General features: G+C 35.6%; 4 protein-coding genes and 1 long non-coding RNA gene across 10 annotated transcripts; 2 read left to right on the top strand and 3 right to left on the bottom strand.

Annotated features, from left to right (window-relative positions):
• Nucleotides 1-520: 520 nt before the first annotated feature.
• On the top strand, nt 521-6,894 carry LOC140871660 (uncharacterized). Of its 3 annotated transcripts, none has more exons than XM_073274274.1 (15): nt 522-1,010; nt 1,108-1,229; nt 1,739-1,881; nt 1,991-2,187; nt 3,132-3,187; nt 3,328-3,422; nt 3,866-3,968; nt 4,085-4,179; nt 4,323-4,385; nt 4,768-4,843; nt 4,955-5,063; nt 5,172-5,284; nt 5,467-5,525; nt 6,163-6,271; nt 6,429-6,894. In XM_073274274.1, exons 1-15 carry the CDS (start codon nt 623-625, stop codon nt 6,561-6,563), a joined length of 1,863 nt encoding a protein of 620 aa, XP_073130375.1. In that variant the 5' UTR covers nt 522-622; the 3' UTR covers nt 6,564-6,894. The 3 variants fall into 3 exon arrangements, 2 of the variants coding, with proteins under 2 accessions (XP_073130375.1, XP_073130376.1); XM_073274275.1 differs by having other exon boundaries at nt 822-1,005; XR_012147732.1 differs by lacking the exon at nt 6,429-6,894 and having other exon boundaries at nt 521-1,010; nt 5,172-5,288; nt 6,163-6,250.
• Nucleotides 1,187-1,791, bottom strand: LOC140871663 (uncharacterized). The gene is made up of 2 exons (XR_012147733.1): nt 1,653-1,791; nt 1,187-1,227 (listed from the first exon to the last, which is right to left on the bottom strand). It is a non-coding gene; the product is annotated as an uncharacterized lncRNA (long non-coding RNA).
• A 1,241-nt stretch (nt 6,895-8,135) lies between the features above and the next one.
• Nucleotides 8,136-13,845, top strand: LOC140871661 (plastidial pyruvate kinase 2). The gene is made up of 12 exons (XM_073274276.1): nt 8,136-8,570; nt 9,247-9,534; nt 10,038-10,203; nt 10,832-10,966; nt 11,134-11,244; nt 11,343-11,431; nt 11,863-11,925; nt 12,087-12,262; nt 12,384-12,486; nt 12,594-12,742; nt 13,008-13,116; nt 13,350-13,845. The coding sequence occupies exons 1-12, from the start codon at nt 8,328-8,330 to the stop codon at nt 13,455-13,457; spliced, it is 1,740 nt and encodes a 579-aa protein (XP_073130377.1). The 5' UTR covers nt 8,136-8,327; the 3' UTR covers nt 13,458-13,845.
• A 1,824-nt stretch (nt 13,846-15,669) lies between these two features.
• LOC140871662 (hevamine-A-like) lies at nt 15,670-16,759 on the bottom strand. The gene has a single exon (XM_073274277.1). It carries the CDS (start codon nt 16,695-16,697, stop codon nt 15,789-15,791), a length of 909 nt encoding a protein of 302 aa, XP_073130378.1. The 5' UTR covers nt 16,698-16,759; the 3' UTR covers nt 15,670-15,788.
• A 2,578-nt stretch (nt 16,760-19,337) lies between these two features.
• On the bottom strand, nt 19,338-22,938 carry LOC140871657 (putative pentatricopeptide repeat-containing protein At3g49142). Of its 4 annotated transcripts, none has more exons than XM_073274268.1 (3): nt 20,713-22,938; nt 20,466-20,615; nt 19,338-20,125 (listed from the first exon to the last, which is right to left on the bottom strand). In XM_073274268.1, the coding sequence occupies exon 1, from the start codon at nt 22,855-22,857 to the stop codon at nt 20,848-20,850; it is 2,010 nt and encodes a 669-aa protein (XP_073130369.1). In that variant the 5' UTR covers nt 22,858-22,938; the 3' UTR covers nt 19,338-20,125; nt 20,466-20,615; nt 20,713-20,847. The 4 variants fall into 4 exon arrangements, with proteins under 4 accessions (XP_073130369.1, XP_073130371.1, XP_073130370.1 ...); XM_073274270.1 differs by lacking the exon at nt 19,338-20,125 and having other exon boundaries at nt 20,204-20,615; nt 20,713-22,490; nt 22,632-22,938; XM_073274269.1 differs by lacking the exon at nt 19,338-20,125 and having other exon boundaries at nt 20,204-20,615; nt 20,713-22,490; nt 22,572-22,938.
• Between the last annotated feature and the right edge of the window lie 1,937 nt (nt 22,939-24,875).

A 24,875-nucleotide genomic window follows, 5' to 3' on the forward strand; every position in this document is an offset into this window, starting at 1 on the left:
CAATTAAGTTAAGCATAGGCTAACACATAATTTGAGTTTAAGAAATATACAAAAGTGATTTTTTTAAACCAAAATCTAACTATCACTTTTTTTTAGTGATTGCAAACTCTCCCTTAATCATCTAGTTTTGCTCAAAAAAATAAAAGAAAAAATTAATCATCTAGCACGAATTAGAGCAACAATTTAATGTTGGTATGTATTAAAGTTGAAATTTGAAAACCTAAATCAATTTGTCATGAAGTATATATTGGGTCCGTTTGGTTTCAAAAGCTAGGTTTTCATTTAATAAAGTGTTTGGTTGATCAAAAAAGTGCTTAAATAAGCACTTTTTTAAGTCAAAATTAGAGCTTTTTCAAAAGCAAAAAATTATAGCTTAAAAAAATAATTTTTTTAAAAAATGTCTACCAAATCCAAACGGGGCCATTGTGGATGTGTTGCCATTTCATCATTGTAAGCGCATTGACAACTTTTGAATCAAGACGGGACAAACCCATCAAGAATCTGTATTCTTTCTGAAATCTTAAATCAAGAATCAATTCTTCGGTTCTTCCAAAAAAAAAAAAAAAAAAAATCAATTATTCGGGTGCGGTTGAATTTCACTCTGGGAATCGGGGACACTAGAATGGAGAGAATGAAATTCGCAGAGGAACTCGTGAGAGAATTTCTCGTGTTTAGAGGATTTACGAGTACTTTACAGTGTTTGGAGAAGGAGTTAACAACCGATATTGGCAAGGGGTTCCAAGTGGATAAGATTCTAGACCTGATTTTCTCGGTTTACATACCCAAATTCGAGGCTGAGAAGTTGATTGATTTACTTAGCTTTTTCAAGAAGTGCTTTTCATATTCAGATTCGTCGTTGATTGCTACGATTTCGAAATTGGACGAGTCGATTCTGCGTTATTACATTGTTAATGCATTAAAATGTGCGAGAAAAGACAAAGTGCTGGATTTTTTCGGGGTCCTTGGAAATGATTTGCTGCACAGAGACGAAAGCTGGATTTCGTGGTTCGGTCTGTACACTGTTTCTTTATCAATACAGCTTAATTTAATGTCTCCAGTTTTCTTTCTGTTTTTTAATTTAATTTATTTTTTTTGGATATCTTGTAGCGATTCCATACCTTCAGAAACCGCAGTTGGATCCACAATTTCGTGTGTACTTCTCTGAGGAGTGGTTCCGCGCATTACATCTTTCTGTCAGGAATTTCTTGAGTGAAATTTTCAATGGTTCTCATATCCTTCTGTGAAGTAAAGTTATGTTATTGTCGGTAGGAATGACCAGTAAAAACTTTTAATTACTTTTCCGCATGTTCTCGAACTAAATGTAAAGCCCCAAAGTAGGAAGGGGATCGGTTCCCTCAAATAGGTTGTTTTTAGATTTTATACCTAATTTAATGCAACCCAAAAAAATAATACTGAACAGGCTTTCTCCATTTAGTTTTTAGGTTCGCATTGTGATGATGTTAAGTGAAGATAGAGTTTTTAAACATCTTTGTTACTTGTCCATAATGTAGTTTAGTTTTTGTACCGGAGGATCATTACTTTTCCTTCATTTAATTTACTATAATTATTTTTATTCAGCTTCTTGAGGTGCTATTTAACTGTGAACAAGTCATGGTTTATGCAGTTGAACATTTCCTTAATGTATTGTTTACCACTTACCCAGCAGTGGGAGACTTAATTTCTCTGAGTGGCATTTCATAGCTATAAAGGATGGTTTTGATTTTCCTTATCTTATCCACGAATCCCGGCCTTATTGAAGCTAAGTTCTGAAAGGGATACCGTGAACCGTCTCAAGAAAGAAATTAAGCAACTTAATCTTAAATTATCCCAAGTTCAGACTTTGTTAAAGGAAAAAGATGCGCTTTTGTCTCAGTCAAGGAGGTATCTTCTTTATTTTGATTTCGCGCCAACGTTTTTTAACGTCTCTAGGAAAAGGGGAGCTTGCTGTATATATAGTGGTCACTAACTGTTGTCTTTTTTATTATTTTAGCGGTCCTGAAGAAGCCAGTGTTTCTTATGAAGGTCAAGTGCACTCAACTTCTCACAGGGTAGAAAGAGAACCATATTTGCCTGAGGACAATCTTCAAGTCGTGGAATCTCTGGATGCAGGGGCTAAGTTGAATAATCACGCCGATGAGAGTAGTAGTAGTGATACTAGCAAAACTGTCCTTGATGCAACTGTTGTTGGTAAGTTGCTGTAAATATTCTGATCATATTAATCATCTACATTTCACAATTGTCAATCCCAAAAATCTTCACAACCAAAGAGTTTGGACGCAGGAGAGCTTGGTTCCTTTTCTTTCTATAATTTTTAGATGGACAACCCTGCCTCCCCCAATAAGAATTCTTCTCCTTTTGAAATAATAGATGCTTATCATGTCCAAGTATTTAATTGGATTTTATTGCTTAAATAACTTGAATATTTGTGATGTATCACAAAGACAAGCCCTTAAAGGTGTTATTCTTCTATTGTTACTTGCACTATGAAGCTTATGACAAATCTGGACACCTCCTCTCTTGTCGCTTCACCAGGTATTTCATATTTGGCCGTAGAGCTTGATGGAATTTGATGTTCAATGGGTTTGACCAAAAAATACAGAATTGTACTGACCACTTGTTTGGGATCCTTGTATAAAAGGTTATAAGTGTGGAAGACAGAAATAATGCAGAAAATAACGCGGGCTAGTTTTCTAGCTACTGCAAAAGAGGGAAATTTTTAACTCTTTATCAAAGGAATCCCATTTAAGGCAATTGTTAATTGAAGTTCTCATATTGGTTTAAATTAAGATCTAAGAACATGTCAAATGTCATGTCTCAAAAGAAATATGTTCGCCAATGGAATGCTTGCTATTGTATTGAGATATCCTCTTAATGGTACATAACTTTTAATTGTCAATAAATATAATTTATTATAAAAAGAAAATCTTATTCAGCTTGGAGTTGATTAAATCAGTTGCGGTATCAAACTATGTATGTTACATATACTTAGGAATAAACTGAGTTTGTCTAATGAAGCATTTGGAATTAACTTTATTGGTGTTGAATTGCACGTGTGCTCTGAAAAAGATGCATTTACTGGTGTTTCAACTTTATCTCTTCAACCTGATGAAAATTAAATAATACCTGGCCAGGAAGTGGGGATCTGCAGAGCGAAGAAGAGTTTCCAGAAGTAAAAACAGTATTTCAGGTAAATATTGTACTTGGTTGGCCTTTTTTTTTTTTAATAAAAAAAATTTCAGAATCTTGTGCGCATTTCATTATCTTTAAAGCTTGCTGATTTTCCTCCCTTATCTTAAAATTCAAATGCTTTGTACTGTTCTTTCGTAGGATACATTCTTGGGGCACACCAGTCCAATCAGCCGCTGTCGCTTTTCTGCCTCCGGTGATAATATTGCTAGTGCTTCTACTGATGGCACAGTCAGGTAGTCACCGTAATAATATTTTCTTACATGCTCGCGCTGTCTGTCTATGCAGTGTGCAATTAATAGTTGCTTCTCTGAAATGTCAAAAGTCTGCTTTGTAATCCCAGTGTCAATGGATACTAAAGCCATATGTAAATACACTTTGTCTGGCAGAGTGTTTGTTCTTTATTTGTATTTTTTTTAAAACCTAAACTTCATTTTATCTCAAACAAGCATTGGAGTTAATTTGGGCTTTATTATTGAGTTTGATCTTGAACAAATATGCAAAACACTACGAAATTAAAATAACAGAAATACCAAAGGAGGTTGTACATAGAAAGAGGGGTTGGAAAAGAGAACAAAGTTGGCTATGCTAGGGTTTAAATTCTTGGCTTACCTTTCGATAAACTGTCTATATTTTCCCTCAGTGCGGCTTATCTTTTACTGAGTGTTCTTTGGTGAAGGATATGGACATATGATTCATCAGCACCAACATCTAGGAATGCTACTATTTATTGTGGAGCTGAAATCATGTCCCTTGAGTGGGACTGCAAATCTGATCGCTTGGTATGCCACTGGGCTTTACATTTAGAGAGCTTATATCCGGAATATTATTTTTTTCTGTTTTGAATTATTTGGGAGTGAAAACTGGTCTTTTGATGCCCTACTATATTTGACTAAAGCTACTGATAGGCACTTCTAATGGAGGCATTAAAGTGTGGAACGTAGATGCTAAGCGCGTTGTTTGTGATCTCAACTCAACTGAAGCATACCCCAGGTTCAGTTAGCTAACACGTCGGTCCATTGTCTTTTTCCTTTTTTCATTTTTGTCCTGAACCTTGTCTCATTAGTACAATATTCATGAAACTATAGCTATAATTTCCATTTCATCTCATTGTTCTCTAATCTTCTGTTGACCAGCATTCTGGATCTGAAATGCAGCCCTGTGGAGCCTATTTTTGTTTCGGCAGCAGCTTCCACGAGGTGCTTCACACTTATGATTTTGTATACCTTTTGTACTGTCAAGCATTTGGTGGTTTTGTGTATGGCTGTATGCCAGTGGAGCTTTAGAGTGATTGTAATGTTTTAGCTTGCTTTCTGCTCTTCCGAAAACACCTATAGCATTTGATTTTGTCAAGAACGAGTTCGAGCTATGGCCCTAAATATTTCATTCTTGGTAATGAAGGATTGGTGTTGAATGCTGAACAGTAGCAACTTTGTTATTCTTTCTAAAAATTATTTACATGATCTTTGATCCACTTTTCTACTTCTAGTAGTGATGGGAGAAAATCTGCGGACTATTTTTGTCATGGAAAAAATTCATTCCCCTCTGAATATCATACATTTGGTTGTGTGATATTTTTAGGCAAGGTACAGGCTATGTCAATCGCTTGGGGTTTGCTTCATTAACTGTGTGGAACATGAGGACATGGAAATCTATGGTATGTAAATATCTGTCTTCTAGATTTACTTTGGTGATCTCAAATTCATTTTACACCAATCTTTTCTCTTCTAAATAAGAACCACCTTACTTTTTTTCATCTTCATCAAAGGCAGTCCTTCCTCTTGGCAAAGATCCTCCAGCAATTACTTCTTTGAGTTTCAATCACAATGGAAAGCTTTTAGCAGCTGCTGCAACTGATGGAATGATTCATATGTTTGGTATCCTTTTCACACATATTGAACATAAATAACTACTGTCACTCTAATCATAGATTTCAATTTGTGAGTTATGAAAGTAGCAAATACATACACTTTAACTGGAGGAAGACATGTCTGCTGGCCAGCAAGTTACTGGATGGCCTGCTCATGATTGTGCAATCAACTCAATTCTTTTTGGGCCTGACGAGACTAGCATTTTCAGCTTTGGCACTGATGGAAATGCAAGTATTTCATACTCTCTCGGTTATCCTATGCAATCGCATGCATGAGTAGTTTGCTTTCTCCAAAATAGATACTGTCTTAAAACACCCTCAAATCATAAATGTATTTTTTCCCTCGTAGTCAATGAAAAGGTTCCTGTTCTACTGAGTTTCTGGAATCTAACTTGAAACTTGAACACCAGATATTTGAATGGAGCTTGCACAATCAAGGAAAAATTACGTGGTCAAGAAATTGCAGCAGGTGTGAGATTACTGAATTTCATATTCATGTTATGTCCTCCGATTTTGCATTTTCTTTGTCACTCGCATACGTGCACGGGTTCTCTATTTGAGCTGCAGATATTTTGTGCCTAGTGACTGAGTTGCTGATAAGTTAGGTGCAACCACTGTGACACTATGTCAATTTATATTTTTGGGTTTGCTTCCTCTCGGACATGAACAACATTCACAATTGTTCTTTCTTTACCCTTTTGGTTTTTTGGTTTTTGGTTTTTGGTTTTTGTGTGAGCAATGACAAGGAAGAAGATTTTCATGAATTTATGACCATAAAACCACAGAACAATGGTCTTTGCCCTAATGCATTCCTGCTGATTTTTGACGAAGACAGCCAAACACTTTGACACCTGCATGATGTTATCCCCAATGAATTCGATCCTCCAGGACAGACTGGGTGAATTCATTTATTTCAAAATTATCCGAAGGACCACATTATCCTTTTACTTTTACTCATTGAAGATAATATAGCATGGGTTTCATCGTGCTATTGGAAAGTTTGTCCTTTTTCCTTTTAATTTACTACAGATATGTCCATTTTTTTTTAATATTTGTGGAATATGATCCAGGATAACGTGTTAACATTAGTCACTTGTCTGATTTAGGTTTTGCAACCCTGGGAACTCATCTCTCTATAGACACGAAATGGCTTTAGATGCTAATGAGAGAGAGCTTCTGGTGACATCTGGTTCAGAAAGAGCACCAATATACCAGGTAACTGACAAGGCATTCCCATTCTCATAGATTCTTGATCTTTTCTTGTCAGCTTGCGTTTTTGCCATGTCTCGATAAGTTAGAGGCTTGCATGAAGTGTTATGGATACAATGCTAAATTATCAAAGCCAACTTGTTTTTCGTCCCTTCTTTGACAGGTCCGAGGTAGTAGGAGTGGCACGAGAACACTTCCTCACCGTGGATCAATCACAACAGTAGATTGGCATCCAACCTTGCCTCTCTTCTTGACAGGATCGGCTGATCACTCGGTGCGAGTAACATCTATATCATGAGCATCTCATGTCTTGCGTTGGTTTTGTGGTGCTTATTTTGCCAGGTTTCTAGAGATGAAATCATCTGCAGCCTTATGCCCGTACCTTATGCCCGTGTCGACGAAAATGATTCTCAAGAATGCAGGAAATTTTTTTATTTTTTTATTTTTATGGAGAAATTGTTTTAAAATATAATTTGTGCTTTGTGCTCTCGAAGAGTATGTAATTACTTTTATTTCTTGTTTGTTGTTGAATTCTGTTGATTTTCCTAATACCTTTCATGCAAAGCCATTGCTCACGTACTACTCTCAGTTAACGATGATCCTAACTAATACATCGTGTTTCTGTTTTTTGTTTTGTTTTATGATTGTTGGGGAAAATACAGTTATGTATATGCATGTAACTAGCAAAGACGGCTGGTTCTTTGACTGGGCGTGAAAGACGGGTTTATCCCTCATCGTTAGTTTCTGATGTAATTTGCCGCGACTTATTGAAATGAATTTTCTTTTTATTTTTATTTGAAAACATAAATAATAACTGGATGTAATTTTGTAAGTATTTACATTTAATAAAATATACAACAATGATTATTAAGTATTTTGATATACTTGAGGCACTTTTAGTAATTATTAAGTATTTTGATATATTTTGATGACACCAAATTATATATATATATATATATATATATATATATATATATATATATCATTTACTCTTTTGACAAATAACTTAAATTTGATAAGAACATTTGGGTAGTGTAAGGGTGGGTTTTCGGTATACCGTATCAAAATATTGGTATGAAAGAAATTCATATCGATATTGATATCGAAATTATGAAAAAAATCCATACTGATATCGTATAGATATCGAAAAAAATTCGATATACTAAAAAAATGTATATATATCGAAAAAATTTCGGTACGATATCCCAAAAAGTCGATATTTTGGTTCGGTATCTCAATCGTATGAACCCTGTGTACAATGGCTGAGCTTCTCAAATAACCAAATACCATGTTGATTGAAAGATTTATCCGATGATTTTATAAAATTTTTATATATTTATTTCTATATTGTATTAAAAAAACAAAATTCAACTACTTCGTAATGGTATCGCATTTATTTTAAAGCTCATGTACGTCTTGTAAAATATCATAACTATAAAATATGCTTTGGAAATTCGAAAGTTTTTTACTACACGTGTAAAATACGTGATAGTTTTGTAGAACATTAATTGGGTTTGTTATGTGTGTATTTGTTGGGAACATTTGGGTTGCATTGATTTTGATTGTTTCGAAGAAGTTATCAATGTTTTCCGTTCCAATTTTCACATTTTACAAACATGCATTTCGTGTGTCTCAATTGTTAGTAATAATATTATTAATTTATCTCACATTATTTATTGCTATTCGCATGAGTAAATTATTATTAGGGAAAATTTTGATATTTTGTTAATTTTTTTGTTATTAATTTAAAAACAATTTTACTATTGGTGAATGGATGAGTATCAAATGCCATGTCAGCCATTTTCCCACTAAATAAAATTGCTTCCCAAAACGACAGCACTTTGTTTCTCTCCTAAAACCTCCAACTGTTTTGAACAAAGTGGAGTAGCCTCCATTTTTTTCTCTCCCATATTTCGATACAAACGAGAAACCTTCGCAAACTCCAAATTTCTCGGCGATTTCTCCAAACTCTCGCTCAATTTATACCCCATCCTTCTCTCGGAATCTCTCTCACACTGCTCTATCTTCATCTCTATCACTCTCTGAATTTTTGGCTGCTAGCATGGCGCAAGTGGTGGCGACGCGGTTGATTCATGGTGCATTTGCTCCCAGTCCTATCTCTGGATCCGTCCAAAGCCGATCTGAGAAGCTCAAGCCGTATTCTGGTTTCGCTTTGAAGGTTTTGGCTCAACCTGAGAAGAGCAGCCGCCGTGGAGCCATCCACGTCAGCGTGCCGGTATCTGCTCTCAGATCTTCGAGTGCCGAACCGGAGGTCATTCCAGTGACTCCTGAAGATGTTGTCAAGGTTTATTGTGTTCAATTTGATTTTGTTTATCATTTTTATTTTAAAAAATGTGTCGAGCTGGTGAATGTGTGTGTGTAGATTTATTTGCTTCTTTTATGTTGGACACTACCGAGCTTCCACACATTTTTTTTTCAAGCATGCGTGAGACATGAATTTCAATTATTGCGAGGATCGGTTTCTTTCAAGGTTCTACATTTAAGAATTGGGGCATTAATGGTACTGCGGTGAAAGCAGAAATTGCCTAGAACAGTACCTCGACACGTGCCTTTATTTCTTAGTTGTGATTGCTTGTAACCCTTTGACCTCGATGGTAATTCGATGTGAATAAATTGATTTTGCAGTACCATAGTTAGCTATGTTGGAGACGTTCATTTGGGATTAGGTATTTTAAAATAGGAAAAAAGGATTTGTTTTTAAGTTTGTAGGAAAATTTTCACTCTCATCTATATCATGCACCAACACATACATCATGAGGCTATGTTTGACTTCAATTTCTTTAGGATTGGAACTTTCCCACATTATTTCTGAAACTTGACAGTTGGGTTTGAACTCATGTTATATCTTAATGTGGAGTTTATTTGAATCTCTGATCCATAAAAGAAAAATATATCAAATGATAAAACTTTAGGTACATCACAAATCAGTTTATCTTTCTTGTTGCTTATCTATTGACCAGGTAGCAGAGAAAAATCAGTACATGCAGGAGATTCAGCAACTTGAGAACACATCAGCTGGTATGTGGTCTAAACCTATGGTCAGGCGCAAGACAAAGATTGTTTGCACAATTGGTCCCTCTACCAACACTAAGGAAATGATATGGAAGCTGGCCGAGGCTGGAATGAATGTTGCTCGTCTTAATATGTCTCATGGTGACCATGCATCTCACCAGAAGGTCATAGACTTGGTTAAGGAATATAATGCCCAGAAAAAAGATAATGTCATCGCCATCATGCTTGACACCAAGGCAAGGCTTTAATGCTTTGGTTCATAGGAATTTTCTTATTGTGCTAGTAGTAGTTATCAAGGTTCAAATCGGCCAAGCCTTTATTATACCTTCAATCAAATTAATCACCATTTGTTGATTTCCATTGACGGAAACTTTTAAATGAAAAAAGGGCGTTCTTTTCTAAATGGCATCACCATTTTGGTGGCGAATATTACATGGATTTGAAAGTTGTAATTGCTTTCAGACCTAGAATTCATACATTATTATACAGCGTAGCAATGTACTAGGTTAGGTTTCAGTGCTTTCTATTCTTTGTTTCAGCATGATAATTTGTAATCAAAGGTATTAAAGTTCTTCCCTCTTGGCATATCAGTTCTGAAGGAGGTCTAGTACAGTGTACATCAAGGGTAGTAGTATGCCATCTAAAAGGAGATTTTGAGATATTCTTTATGCTATCAACAGCAGTATCACAATTTTTATATTTAACATTAATTGTTATTTCATGTTTTTTGATATTACAGGGTCCTGAGGTCAGGAGCGGCGATTTACCCCAGCCAATTGAATTAAACATTGGTCAAGAATTTACTTTCACAATTCGTAGAGGAGTGGGCACCGCAGACTGTGTCAGTGTCAACTATGATGATTTTGTAAATGATGTAGAAGTGGGAGACATGCTTCTTGTTGATGGTACAATGCTTTGGAGTTTTTTCAAATTTTTTTATTACAACTTGGTAGCGGAGTTTTTGTTGTCAACAGGGTTTGAACCCTTGCCTCTCCCACAATGGGGAGAGGATTGTGCCTCTTCACCACATGGTGGTGGCCTTCAGATTTTTTTAATCCTCTTATCAATAAAAAATTGAAATATATATCGCGTAGGAAGGTGTGAACTGTGTGCGACAGGGTAGCTCTAGATACGTGTCTTAGTTCGGGGTGTTGGTCAAACTCATTCAACTATCGGTAAGTTCGTGTGGCTCCACTATGGTAAAGTGTGCTGATTTTGCCATTCGGATTTTGAACTCCGTAGTAGTTCACAAGTTATTAGTCTCTGTTTATTCGACTATCAAAATCGACCTGAGAAATTTTGTACTACACAAACTCATGTAGAAACTTTCTTGTCTTGAACATCATTTGGGTTTCAGGAGCACCCATTTATGATTTACCTATTAGTTCCATTTTCTTGTGATGGTGGTGTGCTGTTAATAATAAACTTCACCGATACAGGATTATTAAGTTGGGTAAAAATTGTTTTATCCATTTCAAGGCACTCATGATCACATATCTTCACTGGGATGTTGATTATCTCTTGATCCTGTAGGTGGTATGATGTCATTAACTGTAAAATCCAAAACTGAAGACTCAGTGAAATGTGAAGTAGTTGACGGAGGCGAGCTCAAATCACGAAGGCATCTTAATGTTCGGGGGAAAAGTGCAACACTACCATCCATTACTGGTCTGGCTCTAAGCAATCAAAATTTTTATCATGCCCTCAGCGTTCATGTTCAATAATCATGTTCCTGCTGGGGTGTAACATTTTGCTTTGACCACTGGAGCATTTTTATTTCATTTTTCTTTTTCTGGTTGACTATTGTAATGACCTTATGGCCCTAACTTGCACAGAAAAGGACTGGGATGACATCAAATTTGGAGTCGACAATAAAGTTGATTTCTATGCAGTTTCCTTTGTCAAGGATGCAGCTGTGGTGCATGAATTAAAGAATTACCTGAAAGGTAAATTTTAAGTTGTGTACAGCTTACAAAAGGTATTATATGTCTGTTGACTTAAATGATGTATTATAACGTAAAGTTTTATAACTTTTACCATGCAGATTGTGGTGCAGACATCCATGTCATTGTCAAAATTGAAAGTGCAGATTCCATTCCGAATCTGCATTCAATCATAACTGCATCTGATGGGGTGAGAAATTGAATTTTAAATCACATATTTTAAAAAAAACTGTTGCTACATTTCAGTTGCTTCAATTCTCGAGGAAAAACAAACCTCAGTCTGAAAAAAGTTAATTCGTATCTGGGTGATTTTCATATTTAAGTCTTGGTTAATTTGAGATTTAGTTAATTCTTGTGGCATTAACTGGTTTATATTTTTCTGAAAGTGCATTTATAGAACAATTTATAAAGATTAGTGGGGGCTTACCTAGGTGTGGGTAGGATTCTAGTCTCCCAGTGGTCAGCTACTTTGAAACCACTGAATCAGCTCGTGGGATGTTGAGGCTGTACTTATTTGGAGCAAAATCATCTATTAGTCGTGTTTTCAAATCATCACTACCCAGTTTGTCGAGTATTTTCCTGGCCCAGCAAGTTGATAGCCCTTTCTGTTTTCTTTCTCAGGCTATGGTTGCCAGAGGGGATCTTGGTGCAGAGTTGCCAATCGAAGAGGTTCCTCTGTTGCAGGTACTAGCGTCATGACTCATGCGATGTTAGGAAAGCATTTATGTCTTCTCAGTCTGCTTTGCTAAGTGGAGGGACTGGGGACATTGATGGCAGCATTTTAATATACGAGTAACGTTATCAAACACAAATAACATGTTACAAGGTAAATTTTTCCCGTGAAGGAAGAGATTATAAGGATATGTCGCAGCATGGGAAAAGCAGTCATAGTGGCTACAAATATGCTCGAGAGCATGATAGTTCATCCGACACCTACCCGAGCAGAAGTATCAGATATTGCCATTGCTGTTAGAGAAGGCGCTGATGCAGTTATGCTTTCTGGAGAAACTGCTCATGGGAAGTAAGTAGTAATCGATTCTTTGATTTTGGTTTTTGATAATTATCCCTTTGTTAGGTATTCTTGTGTATTATGTACCATGACCATTATACTTGCACTGATTTTTATTTCACTTCTGTCGAAGGTTTCCTCTAAAAGCTGCGAAGGTCATGCACACAGTCTCTTTGAGGACTGAAGCTACCATAGTTGGGGCACAAACTCCGCCAAATCTGGGCCAAGCCTTCAAGGTCAGGGTAACTTTTTGGTTCGAGAATTTATGGCCTTGTGCCACGTGATGCATGTGCACTCACATCTAGTGCCACCAAAATTTCACTGTTTACTTGTGCTCCTGCAGAATCATATGAGCGAAATGTTTGCATTCCATGCCACAATGATGTCAAACACACTTGGAACTTCGATTGTCGTCTTCACCAGAACCGGGTTCATGGCAATTCTGTTGAGCCATTATCGTCCTTCTGGAACAATATTTGCTTTTACAAATGAGTGAGTGCTTGAATTTCATCAACATCTTTTTCAAAAGAGAAAAATGTTTAAAAGCATGATATTATACTGCAGTGGCTCAAGTGTCAAAGCAAGTACAACATCCTTATGAAAAATCTAAATAAAATAATACTAGATAAATACATCTAATAACTTGACGAAATATGAATATCCTGAAAGTAATTGAGCATATTACACTGGTGTTTTGGTTCGTTAGTCTTCTGAGAAGTTAGTCATTGATAGATTCTATCATGTAATTGTATAACAGGAAGAGAATACAGCAGAGACTGGCTTTGTACCAGGGCATTTGCCCCATATACATGGAGTTTTCTGCCGATGCTGATGAGACATTTGCCGATGCATTGGCTTTGTTGAAGGTAAAATTTCATCACGAATCACGATTAACTTCTGACTATCATCTAGTCTTTTGTACTAATGAAGCTATGGCCGAGTATGGTCCAAAATTTTTCAATGTCTTTTAAAACACTCTATACATAAGTATCAAAAGGTTGTACGATAAGAATAATAGAGTCGAGACTCTCATGCAATATATCATGTGAAGAATAAAGCTACTATATTGTTCTAAAATCGACTTCTTGTTAACTTATAGAATCAAGGAATGGTGAAAGAAGGGGAGCCGGTTGCGCTAGTCCAAAGTGGCAGGCAACCCATTTGGAGGTTCCAATCGACTCATAATATTCAGGTCCGGAAAGTTTAGACAGGGAAGGATTCGGAGATCTATGCCTACACATTATGGCATTCGATTCTGGTTGGATTCTCTAAGCTAAGGGACGTTGGTGCAATAACCTTATCGTGCCACACCGACACGTTATTCAGTTTGTTCTACTGTTTTTTCACCCTCGATATTTAACCTTTTCTTTCGTGTTCAAGTGTGAATTTGTCGAGAATATATGTATTGTAATGAGAATTTATCGAGTTTGGGACATTTTTATTAGAGCGGGAGAGTTCAGTGAGTTTACGAGGGTATATTTGTTTTAATTTTTAAATATTGCATTGTTTGACCAAAGTATCAATCATGATTCATGTCTGTTGGGCAAATATGTATGTTTTAATTTTAAATATTTTTTGAAGTTTCAGTTTAAATATTACAAGTGTTAGTTCAAAATTGCTCAATCTTCTGTGATACATGTAATTTTTTTGTATGTTAATTTCATGAAATTACTCCCTAATTATAATTCTCTGAAGTCGTAAATATGTTTTTGATGTACTAAAAATGAATCTTGTTTTCTTTTTCCCCCTTTGATTTTAATTGTTTCTTCTTTTTTTTTTCCCGAATATTTGGGGGACATCACAATTCACATACGATAAAATAGGTATATTAAGATCTTAAAGATTTTTTGTTTATTAATTTATTTTTGATGACTCTAATTAGTATAATTTAGTATGGTCAGAATTGGAAATGATTATGCTCCACCGGGTGTGCTACACACGGTGTAATTTGTGTGGGTCCCGAGCTCAATGAAGGGCAGATGTTGCACCGGATGAAGCACACCCGGTGCAGCATAGTCCGGGCCTTCAGAATTGAAGTCCAACGGGGGCGCGGCGCTATTTTGGTGCCCACTAATCCTACGCGTGCAGGAAAATGGGCTGCGCCAATTTTTTTATTACTTTTTAATTATTAAATTTTATTTTCTTGAATAATAATTTAATATTTAATTTATTGTTTTAAAAATTAAATATTAGAACAAAAATATTTATTATAACAATACATTAATTTTATCAATAAATATTTAATTATTAATTAAATTTAGTATTTATTTAAATAAATACTAAATAATTAAAATAAAAATGTAAATTGGGTAACAAATACCAAATTGGAATAATATATGTAAAATAAAGAAAATATTCCAAAAATATTTCTTTTGGTGTAAGATTTGATGGAAATGGGTTGGAGATGGATGTATTGTAAAAATTACACTATTTTAATGCAAAACTTGTACTAAAATGGTGTTTGTGGTTGAAAATGACTTAAGAGGAAATAAGACCAAGGGATGCGCCGATGGTGGAGGAAGACCATCACACAAATTAGGATCATTTTCAACTGTCAATTTAAATATAATAATTAAAGAAAAATAGGTTTTTCTGCTTATTAACTCTTTCAGATTGGGTTTTGCTTTGTTAACTTTTTAAAGTTTGGTTTTCGTACATTAATTTTTATTTTTCGATTATTTTGGTTCAATTGTTGACATTACATTACACCAAAAAATACTCATATATTAATTAAACTGTCACATCAACAATTGTATCAAAATAATGCTGAAAATTAAAAATTAATATACCATTTAAAAGTTAATAGAAAAAAACAAATTAATAAACTAAAAAATCATTTTCCCAATTATTTAAATACATAGTTAATTTTGTCGTAATGGTTTTGACACCTATTCAATAGGATCCTTTCATTTGCCTTGGAGATTCACCAGATTTAATTCATTTTTATTAATTTATTATAATCACTATTACATTGACAAGTATGCTGGGACAAGTCACAACTCAAAGTGGAATATGAATTTTACAAGTTTATTAATTGTCTTCACCGCTTACGTACCAAAATAAATATTAAAATATAAATCTCACATTAATTAATTAAAATACACTTTTTTTTTGACAAGTTAAAATACACCTTTTTATTACACCATAAAAAAAACTAAAATAGGTTATTTAAAAAAAAAGAAAAACTGTAAATTTGGTCCTATATGTTTGTCACTTTGCGATTTTGGTCCTCTATGTTTTCATATTTCAGTTTTAGTCCGCATGTTTCGATTTTTGGCAATTTTGATCTTTTTTATTCGAAAATTCTTACATGACACTGTATACGTCACCTCCACATCAGCACTGAATTGGTGCCACGTCAGCACCACGTTGAAAAAAGGACTAAAATTGCCAAAAAAATAAAGATAACGAACTAAAACTGAAATCTGAAAATATAAAAGATTGAAATCGCAAAGTGACAAACATAGACCAAAAACGCAATTTTCCAAAAAAAAAAATGCAATATTCGAATACATAGTCAACTCTTTCAACTTCAAATTCAAACCCTCCCCACAATAGAGGTACTGTATCCACTTTGATCATCCCAATATTTTGACCACAGCATCACACCACCATACTTGGGTGATCTTTTTATCAATGGCAGAATCTGCCCCGTCAGCACATCCGGCGGAATAAACCCACTTCCGGCAGCCTCCGGCGCCGCCGGAAGCCCCAAGAATATCCTCCTGGCATTGACAGAGCTCGTCCACACCCTCCAAGAATTCACCAAGTCATCAATATTCCCCGAAGAATACTGGCATGGCGGGTTATTGTAAAACTGAACCCACACGAAATCGAAAAGGCTCGTTTTCAAAGCTTCCCCCAACAATCTGTCGGGAAATGGGCACTGCGGCGCGCCTGTTACGAACACTCTTCTGCCATATCTGCTGTAAGATTTCAGAAATCTTACGAGATCATCGTAGTACAGCGAAGACCCCAGCTCGATATCCAAGTCTACGCCGTCCAGAACGGCGCTTCCCAGCGGCCTAGAGGTGGAGTTTCTTCTCCCGCCGCCGAGGAAAGTTTGCCACAGGTAAACGGAGAGATTCCTGGCGTCTTCTCTGGAGGAGAGGGAGTAGTTCCCGACGCCTCCGCCGATGGAGAGGAAAGCCTTTATGCCCCGCCTCTGGCAGGCGCGGATTCCGTCGCCGACGGAGCTGCAGGAGCCGGAGGTAGAGGGGTCGCAGTGGCCGGCGAGGTTGAGCCGGGGGGTCTGGCCGCCGCCGAATATGTAGAGGAATGCGATGTTCACGTAAGAGAATCGGCCGGTGGCGCAGGTTTCCGCCAAGGTTCCTTCATTGCCGTTTTGACCCCAGTATACGGTGATCCCGCCGCGTCGGGCGGCGGCTGTGCGGAGGAGGAAGGGGAGGAGGAGGAGCTGTGCTACGAAGAGGAGCTTTCTTGCCATGTATGTATATGTAGCTATCGAGTGCCGTTGGTGCTGATAAAAAAATAGTTATAAGTTATAGTATATACTGGAAAGGGGTTTGCATGTCTTTATATAGAATTGAGGCAAAAATTTAAATGAAATAAATTCATTACATTATTAAATTATGGGAAAATTATTTTTTTGGTCATGTATGTTTGTCACTTTGCGATTTCAGTTCTTTATATTTTCAGATTTCAGTTTTAGTCCGCTATCTTTATTTTTTTTTGGCAATTTAGTCCTTTTTTCTGATGTGGAGCTGACGTTGCACCAATTCAGTGCTGATGCGGAGCTGACTGATACAGTGTCACGTAAGCATTTTCGAATAAAAATGATCGAAATTGCCAAAAATCGGAACATGTAGGACTAAAATTAAAATATGAAAACATGAAAAACTAAAATCACAAATTGATAAACGTACAAAACCAAATTTACAGTTTTCCTTTAAATTATTGTTTATTAGTTATTTTAACAATTTTAGAATTCGATTGACTTGGAATACTTTGAAGGTGGCGTGGTGTTTAGGAAAATCTTGCACTATCTCTCCACACACTAAAATGTCAACTACTCCCACTCACAAATTATATGATATGAGATTATTTATAGAATACATTCCATTTCTTGGGTGGAATGTGATTTTTCTTGATTTATCAGTCAAATTATTTATTTATTTATTTATTTTCTCCTCATTCCCTTTGATTTGATTATTTAAATACCTAGACTAGATATATATATGATTAGATAGTATATAATATTTACCAATTAATTAATTCTATCTCTTTTTCTTTTATGACTAGTTCTTGTTTCCAATTAGCTAGTCCTTAATTTATGTCACAACGTTAACCAGTTATAAGGTTCAAAATCATTAATATAATGGTAATCGGATATGCAACCATTTTCATCATAAGCATGAACTTTAAATTATCAAATTTTATTGATCATATTTACAACTAACTTGGGATACTCATGATCACACTAATAATATTGATGTAGAAAATTGGAGTACTATTCCATCACTCCAAAGCTTTGGCCCCTTCGAATCAATTCCCAGTAAAATATATGGTACATATTTTTATTTATTTAGTTTTGGGAGGAAATTAAATTGAATGGATTTTTTTTATATATATTTATCTAGAACTCTACTAATAATTCTGTCAATGACCAATTCAAAGAGTGCAAAATAAATATAAATTAATGATAGTGGAAAAGTCGTGTTTAAGAACCCATTCATCACTGTTTAAAAGCAAGTCAACGTTGTCTACTGAGTTCATATTATTTTGAGGAATCAATCAACTTTTTTATATATATAATTTATATTATATATACCATTCACCCCAGCAAACGCGTTGCGTGTGTAACATAATATATATAAATACATAAAACTTGTGGATCAAAAATCTAATTTTATAAAATAATTATGTATTTTTTTTAACGGTCGTTGAGTTTTTTTTAGTGGAGAAGTTTTGTATAAATTTATTTAAGAGACTTTTAAAAAAAAAAAATTACTTAAGAGAAAGGCAAAATAGGAAAGAATTTTTGGTGTGTTCATGCCACACCAAAAACAGTTTTTCTAATACTCTCAACTATTATAAAATATATATAGTAGAGATTTATATAGTGTTTGATATATTCTTTGCTTTGAAATTGATCAAAGCAACTGTCACCCCATATCATGATGCTATCTCTATGTGATTTCCCCCTTATTTATGTGCTAAGCTGCTCGTAGTCGCCACTGTAATTCTCATCTAAAAAAATTATCTACCCAATCATGTTATCACTTATCGACGTATTATTTGATTTGTATTTGAAGTTATTAAATATTGGTTTGAACAAGAGCTCAACGCACTGATATTCTTAAATGACTCATTTTGTTATTAATCTATGGTCATGAGTATGAGTATTACGTTTACTTTTTGTAATTATCAATTCATTTTAGAATTGAGTTCATATAAATAGCAATCTGCAGGAAGAGTTGGTTTCAAAATTTTATATATTTTTAATTTCCAGCCTGAATCCGTTAATACTAACTGGAACTAAATTATAGCATAATTTTAGTGAAAGTTTTTTTCCCAAAATATTAAAGCTACACCTAGTAACCTTTTTTTTTAAATATATATTTTCAAAGTAACTATGGCAATATCATTAAATTATATACATAATAATTACTCAGAAAATGAAAATAGGAAATGATGTGACCCATTCCATCCGACCAAGCATAGAAACAATTTTTCGATGTAGAGCATGAACAACATGATTTACTGATCTAAACACAAAAACAATACGACAAGATAATACATCGATTCCTAGTTAAGAATTTAAAATCTAATACAAGTAGAGTTAAACTCGAAGAATCTGGCTTAGAATTGTTGAAGTTGAACATCTCAATATGTTGGAACATTCGAGGTTTTGATAAATTGATAAAACTGAGTGAACATCTTAGTGCAACTAATCATAAGCAAGAAAACGTAGACTGAAAGAGTCTCCGTAGCTAAACTGAAGTCTCGAAGCTAAACTGCATACATCAAGTGAGTTAACTTTGACCAAGAGTCAAACCTCAACTATCAAGTCATCAAGTAACATACATCAAGCAGTCGAGCAAATGCACTTACTTCACATGGCAAACCACATTCAGTTTAAGAAGCTAAACTGAATCAGTTCCTCTAAAGTCAAACTACTTCAACAACGCTAGACTGAATCATCCAAGAGTACACATGACCTAAACAAAATCAATTTTACATTTGTGGATAGACTTTTCCATACAGACCAGACATCGCAAAAGCAGAAGCACAACAGTGTACGATGTCGTCAGAGAATGTATGCGGAAAAGACAAGCTAACGACTTTGAGTTACCACCAAGTATAAACGTACATCAATGGGGTACTTGAGAACCATCCGACTCATTAAGAATTCTCGCACTTATATTGAAGTCTTCAGAGGTAAACTGAATTCCTTCAGTTTATTGATTCAAACACTCAGTCGAGGAAACAATGTGAGGAGAGGAGAGTTTCCTACACATGTACCTTCAACATACTAAAGCAATTCTGATATTTGGAAATTAGATGCTGGCATTGTGTATACCAAATGGTATCAATCAACTGCTTGCAAGATTTGTTAATCATTAATGGAAGATAGGTACGATAAAAATGCAGTGGCACGAGAGAATGATCACCTTAGTCTAGTTCTTGACGGCTTTCGTGCAATTGTCAAGTCCCTTGCATCTAATACAGCTGGACAAGGGCAATCAAAATGTCACCATAAAGTTTCATTATCAGAATTGCCATTGGAGTATCAAAATCACAGTTGTAACGGATCAGGTGCCCCGTTGTGCTGAATTACGGATTTGATCGCATGTACACAGAACGAGGGCACTCAAAATTTACTGTAGTTTGATTTTTCTGAGAGATTATGGCCTGAGAACCAATCCCACGGACAATAGAAGTAGATCAATATGATAAAAGAAGCAAATAACATAATATAAAGTTGAATGAATATTGTTGTAAGTGAACTTTCCATGCTACAGATTGAATTGGTAGAACATGTTTTGGAGTACAAGAGTAGATTGTCTCAGAGACAGTGGGCAACATAAAGGACCAGCTCAGTTTTAACATAACTCTGGCTTCAAAAAACTGTGACTAGATTGATTTCACAAATTACACAGGACTTACGCCCAAGACTACTCAATCAGCAATCACTAATGCCCATGAGAACATAGCAAAATGTTTAGCTTAGCTAATGTCATTTGTTTTATACCGTTGTGGCTGCATGTTTCTTTTCTTTCACCCTTTGTACCACCAATCATCTATTCTTGAAAAAAGCAGTACGTTCTTTTGCATCAACCTCATCCAAATTTAGATTGATGGCCATCATCAGGGGTCCAAATAATTTCGAGCCTGGAAGAATCTGCACCAAAAGCAAGGGAGGTGGATGACTCGATGAAGATTTTTCTTTTTCTTTTGACAACAGTACAAGGCAAAAAGATCATCACTAATTCACTCACAAGAAAAATCAGATGACTGCAAAAGAAAATCATCGAGCAAGATAACGATATGTGTGGTCTTAGCTTCTCGGTTGTCTCGCAGGACCAGTGCCCATGTTTGAGGCATGGATTTGCGCACTATTTTTCTGTATTAATTCACCAATAATCACCACAGGAGCAAACCCCATTTTCAAAGTGGTGAAAACGATTTGTGTCCCTAACTATGATTTCACGCTCACTAATCTGGGAAATGAACTTTATGGCAATGTGGCAATCCTCACAGACACGTAGGTTTTTCGTAACCCTGATTGGCATCCCTGGGTTGCTATTCATGATTGCAAATACAATGGCCAACTTCTCACTGTGTACCACTAGATGGTTTTCTTTATCCTCTTCCTCAACATCATGCATGGCAGTGTCAGTTTTCGGAACATAACCAGCCTCTTTCATCTTCCCCACTAGGACATCCAACTCTTCATAGATCTTTAGCGAATCAGGGTGTGCTCTATCACCAGCAAGAAAAGTGTGGACCTTGTCATGAAGCTCGACGTTACTCATACCTGGTATTTTCTTGATTCCCCTCCCTTTCATCATAGATCGAATTAATGTTACATCTTTCCATCTCCCCGCCTTTGCATAAATATTCGACAACATAACGAAATAACCAGATTGCCATGGAGACAACTCGAAAAGATGATCTGCAGCTACAACTCCAATATCCATCTTATTATGGACGTGGCAAGCACTCAATAGAGCTCCCCAAGCCCTCTCGTTTGGTTCCATTGGCATTTTTTTGATATGATCATATGCCTCATCCACTAGACCAGCACGTCCAAGTAGATCAACCATGCAAGTAAAGTGTTCTAACCTTGGAACTATCTTATATTCATCTGTCATCAATCTGTAATAATATCTCCCTTCTGATAATAATCCCGCATGGCTGCAAGCCGAAAGAATTGAGACAAAAGCTATAGAATCAGGAACAAAACCCAAGTCCTGCATTTCAGTGAATAAATCAATGGCAAGCTGACCTTTGCCGCTCCTACCATAGGCAGACAACAATGAAGTCCATGATACAATGTCCTTAACGTGCATCTTATCAAACACTTTTCTCGCTTCTTGCAAACACCCGCACTTGGCATACATGTCGATTAAGGCATTCTCTATAGACAAGTTTGGCAAAAGACCCTTCATTTCAACATATTCATGAACCCGTTTACCTATTGACACGGCAGTAAGATCCCCACATGCCGGTAGAACACTAGTTATAGTGATGGCATCCGGTTCCAGCTCATGAGATTGCATTAGTGAATAAAGCCCAACTGCCTCACTAGGCATAGAATTATTTGCATACACTGCTATCATCACATTCCAAGCCACCAACTCTTCTTTAGCCATATCCATGAAAATTTTTTTGACGAAAACAATATTTTCTGCACTTGTGTTGGTCACAGCAGGCGAGAGGCTAGCCATTGTGCCCGAATCAGGTTTCACACCTAACAATTCCATCTCTTTACACACTTCCAGTGCATCATCAAACCTCCCATTTTGTGCATAACTCGCAACCATAGAATTCCAAGAAACAATATCCTTACGGAGCATTTCATTAAGAACTTGCCTTGCATTCACTAGACCACCACATTTCCCATACATTGCAACGAGACCATTCCCAGTAAACAAGGTCAAATCAAGTCCCTTCTTCACAGCGGGGCAGTGAATTTGCATTCCGAACCTCAAATCATTCGAGCCGGAACAAGCTTTCAAAATGCAAGGTAACGTGTAATGATCTGGCGCAACCCCTGACAAAATCATACTCTTATACATAAAAATCGCATCTTTATAACAATTATTATTCACATAACTTCGGATCATGACATTACAGATAACATTATTTCTTTCAGGAATTTTATCAAACAACTTGCGGGTCATGTCAGGCCTACCACGAGCGGCATAAGCCCGCATCAACTTGATGGCGAGCGATGTGTCTGCCTTTAAATTGATATCGGAAACGATTCTGCAATGGAGTTTCTTGAGGGTTTTGATATCTGGGTTCTTGTCTAACAACAGGTTTATAATATCCTCGTTGGTTTTGGAGGAAGATTGCGGTTTATCAATGGCATTCACGACATGTCGGGAAAGCTTTGTTAGATTCTTCAACGGTTTCATCGACTTCAAATTTTGACATCGTTACAGGAAATCTAATCTCCTAGGCATGTCCTCTGCAACTTTCCAGAACAATTTAACTAGTACCTCGTTATACACTCCAATGTCAATGATACGTGCATATATTTTCATTTTAAATATATTATTTAAAAAAATATTAATTTTTTTTTTTGTTTAACAAGTACTTCTGTTGATATGGTATTTTTTTTTAAAAAAAATGATTTGCTTTTACAATATTTAATTAGATGAATAAAACATTTGCATCTTGTTTGGACAAATACTTTAAAAAAAAATTTAATTTTTTATAAGTTAATTAAAAATTTTAAAACATTAAAATGTAAGTGTGGACAAAATTTTTGTAAAACGATTTGAAAATTGTCTTTAAAAAAAGTGTTATTCAAGCAAATGAAAAAATTATTTATATAAAAAAATGTTATTCAACAAATGAAATGCGTGTTTTGATGTTTTTAGAATCGAAAGCAGATATTAATTGTAAGCAAAACATTTATTTTAACGGTAAATTGGGATTAAATCCCCAAACCCAAACTTCGGTTTGTGGTCAGTACCCATGTCAGCCAATCTAATTCTGCAGTCTCTGATCTATGTCATTTATATTTTCCAACTCCCTTTTAGATTGTAAATTACCAAAATATCCTTATTTTTTATTTTAAACCCTAAAATAACATTTATGTATTAAGAATAAATTGACCATCTTCCTCATTTATAACGGCAATATTGTGTCTTCCACTCTCATTCTTTTCCCATAATTTTTTTTTTCCAATAATCCGAGATGTACAAGAAAATTTGATGATAAAATTTCGAGAGTTAAGAAGCAATAGACTGAAGATGTGAAGGCAAAGAAAATCCTGAGCGTTAGAAAGCAGAAGAAGACGATAAAATTAGGTCTGTCGGATAAGAAATCTTCCAGAGGTTTACAACATAATAGTCTTTTGAATTTGATCGAACCACATTTGAGGATTATTTTATATTCTGATTGGTTGATGTTGCGTAATATTGTTCATGATTTAATTTGTTATCTTGTATGCTAGCTAATCTTTATTCCCCAATTCTAGAGTTTTGTTTATGTTAATATATTTGTTTACATTTGTTATATTTTAAACTTTTTCTTTCACACAATTGAATTAGTTAGATGATGTTTAGAAATTATGATTCAGTGCTTAAATTTCTTCGCGTTGCCCAAATTTGTTCCAGTTGATGTTCTTCGCGTTGCCCAGACTTCTTCTTCAAATTTCTCATGCTCAAGCTCTTCTAAATTTTTGTGTTGTGTTGTGCGGCTGCTTCATTTCATCTTGTGCATAAAATCTCCTTTTATATGTGTTCATGAATCTCACGATCGAGCCCTAGAATCTAGACTCCAAAATTTCCAAAACTGTGTTGTTTTTCCAATTTTATGCAGCAGCGCAGATGCACCAATAATCACCGCTGATGCAACGATTATTTTCTTAATTTTCTGGCCTTTCACACAGATGCGTGACTTCTCACCGCATATGCGCCGTTGTTTTCTCCAATTCTCTGCAATTCCCGCAGATGCATCACATTTTACCGCATATGCGCCGTTGTTTTCTCCAATTCTCTGCCAAATCCTGCATATGCATCATATTTCACCGCATATGCGCCACATTTTCACGCTTCTGCTCTCTTTCTCATCCATAAAGGGCGCAGATGCGGAAATTTTGGTGCAGATGCGCCACATTTTCATCCAACAAGCCGCTGCTCGTCATTCTCGTGTATGTGTATTTCTGCAGCGCGCGATAATTTTCAAAAATTCATATTTCACAATCTAACCGTCGGATTGAGCCAAAATTTTTACAGCAGCTTTAAAACATCTTAAATGTTATTTTGAATGATGCAGATCGGATTTAGATGTCCCAAAAATTTCCAGTAATTTTCTGAAATTTGCGGTGCCGTAATTCATTCATCCGCTTCTTCTTGCTACTTTTCTTTCAATCATTGCATCTCACAAAAACAACAACAAATATGTATAAAATCCACTCGATACA

This window comes from Henckelia pumila, unplaced genomic scaffold (assembly GCF_033568475.1).
Source record: "Henckelia pumila isolate YLH828 unplaced genomic scaffold, ASM3356847v2 CTG_461:::fragment_3, whole genome shotgun sequence".
NCBI lineage: Eukaryota > Viridiplantae > Streptophyta > Magnoliopsida > Lamiales > Gesneriaceae > Henckelia > Henckelia pumila.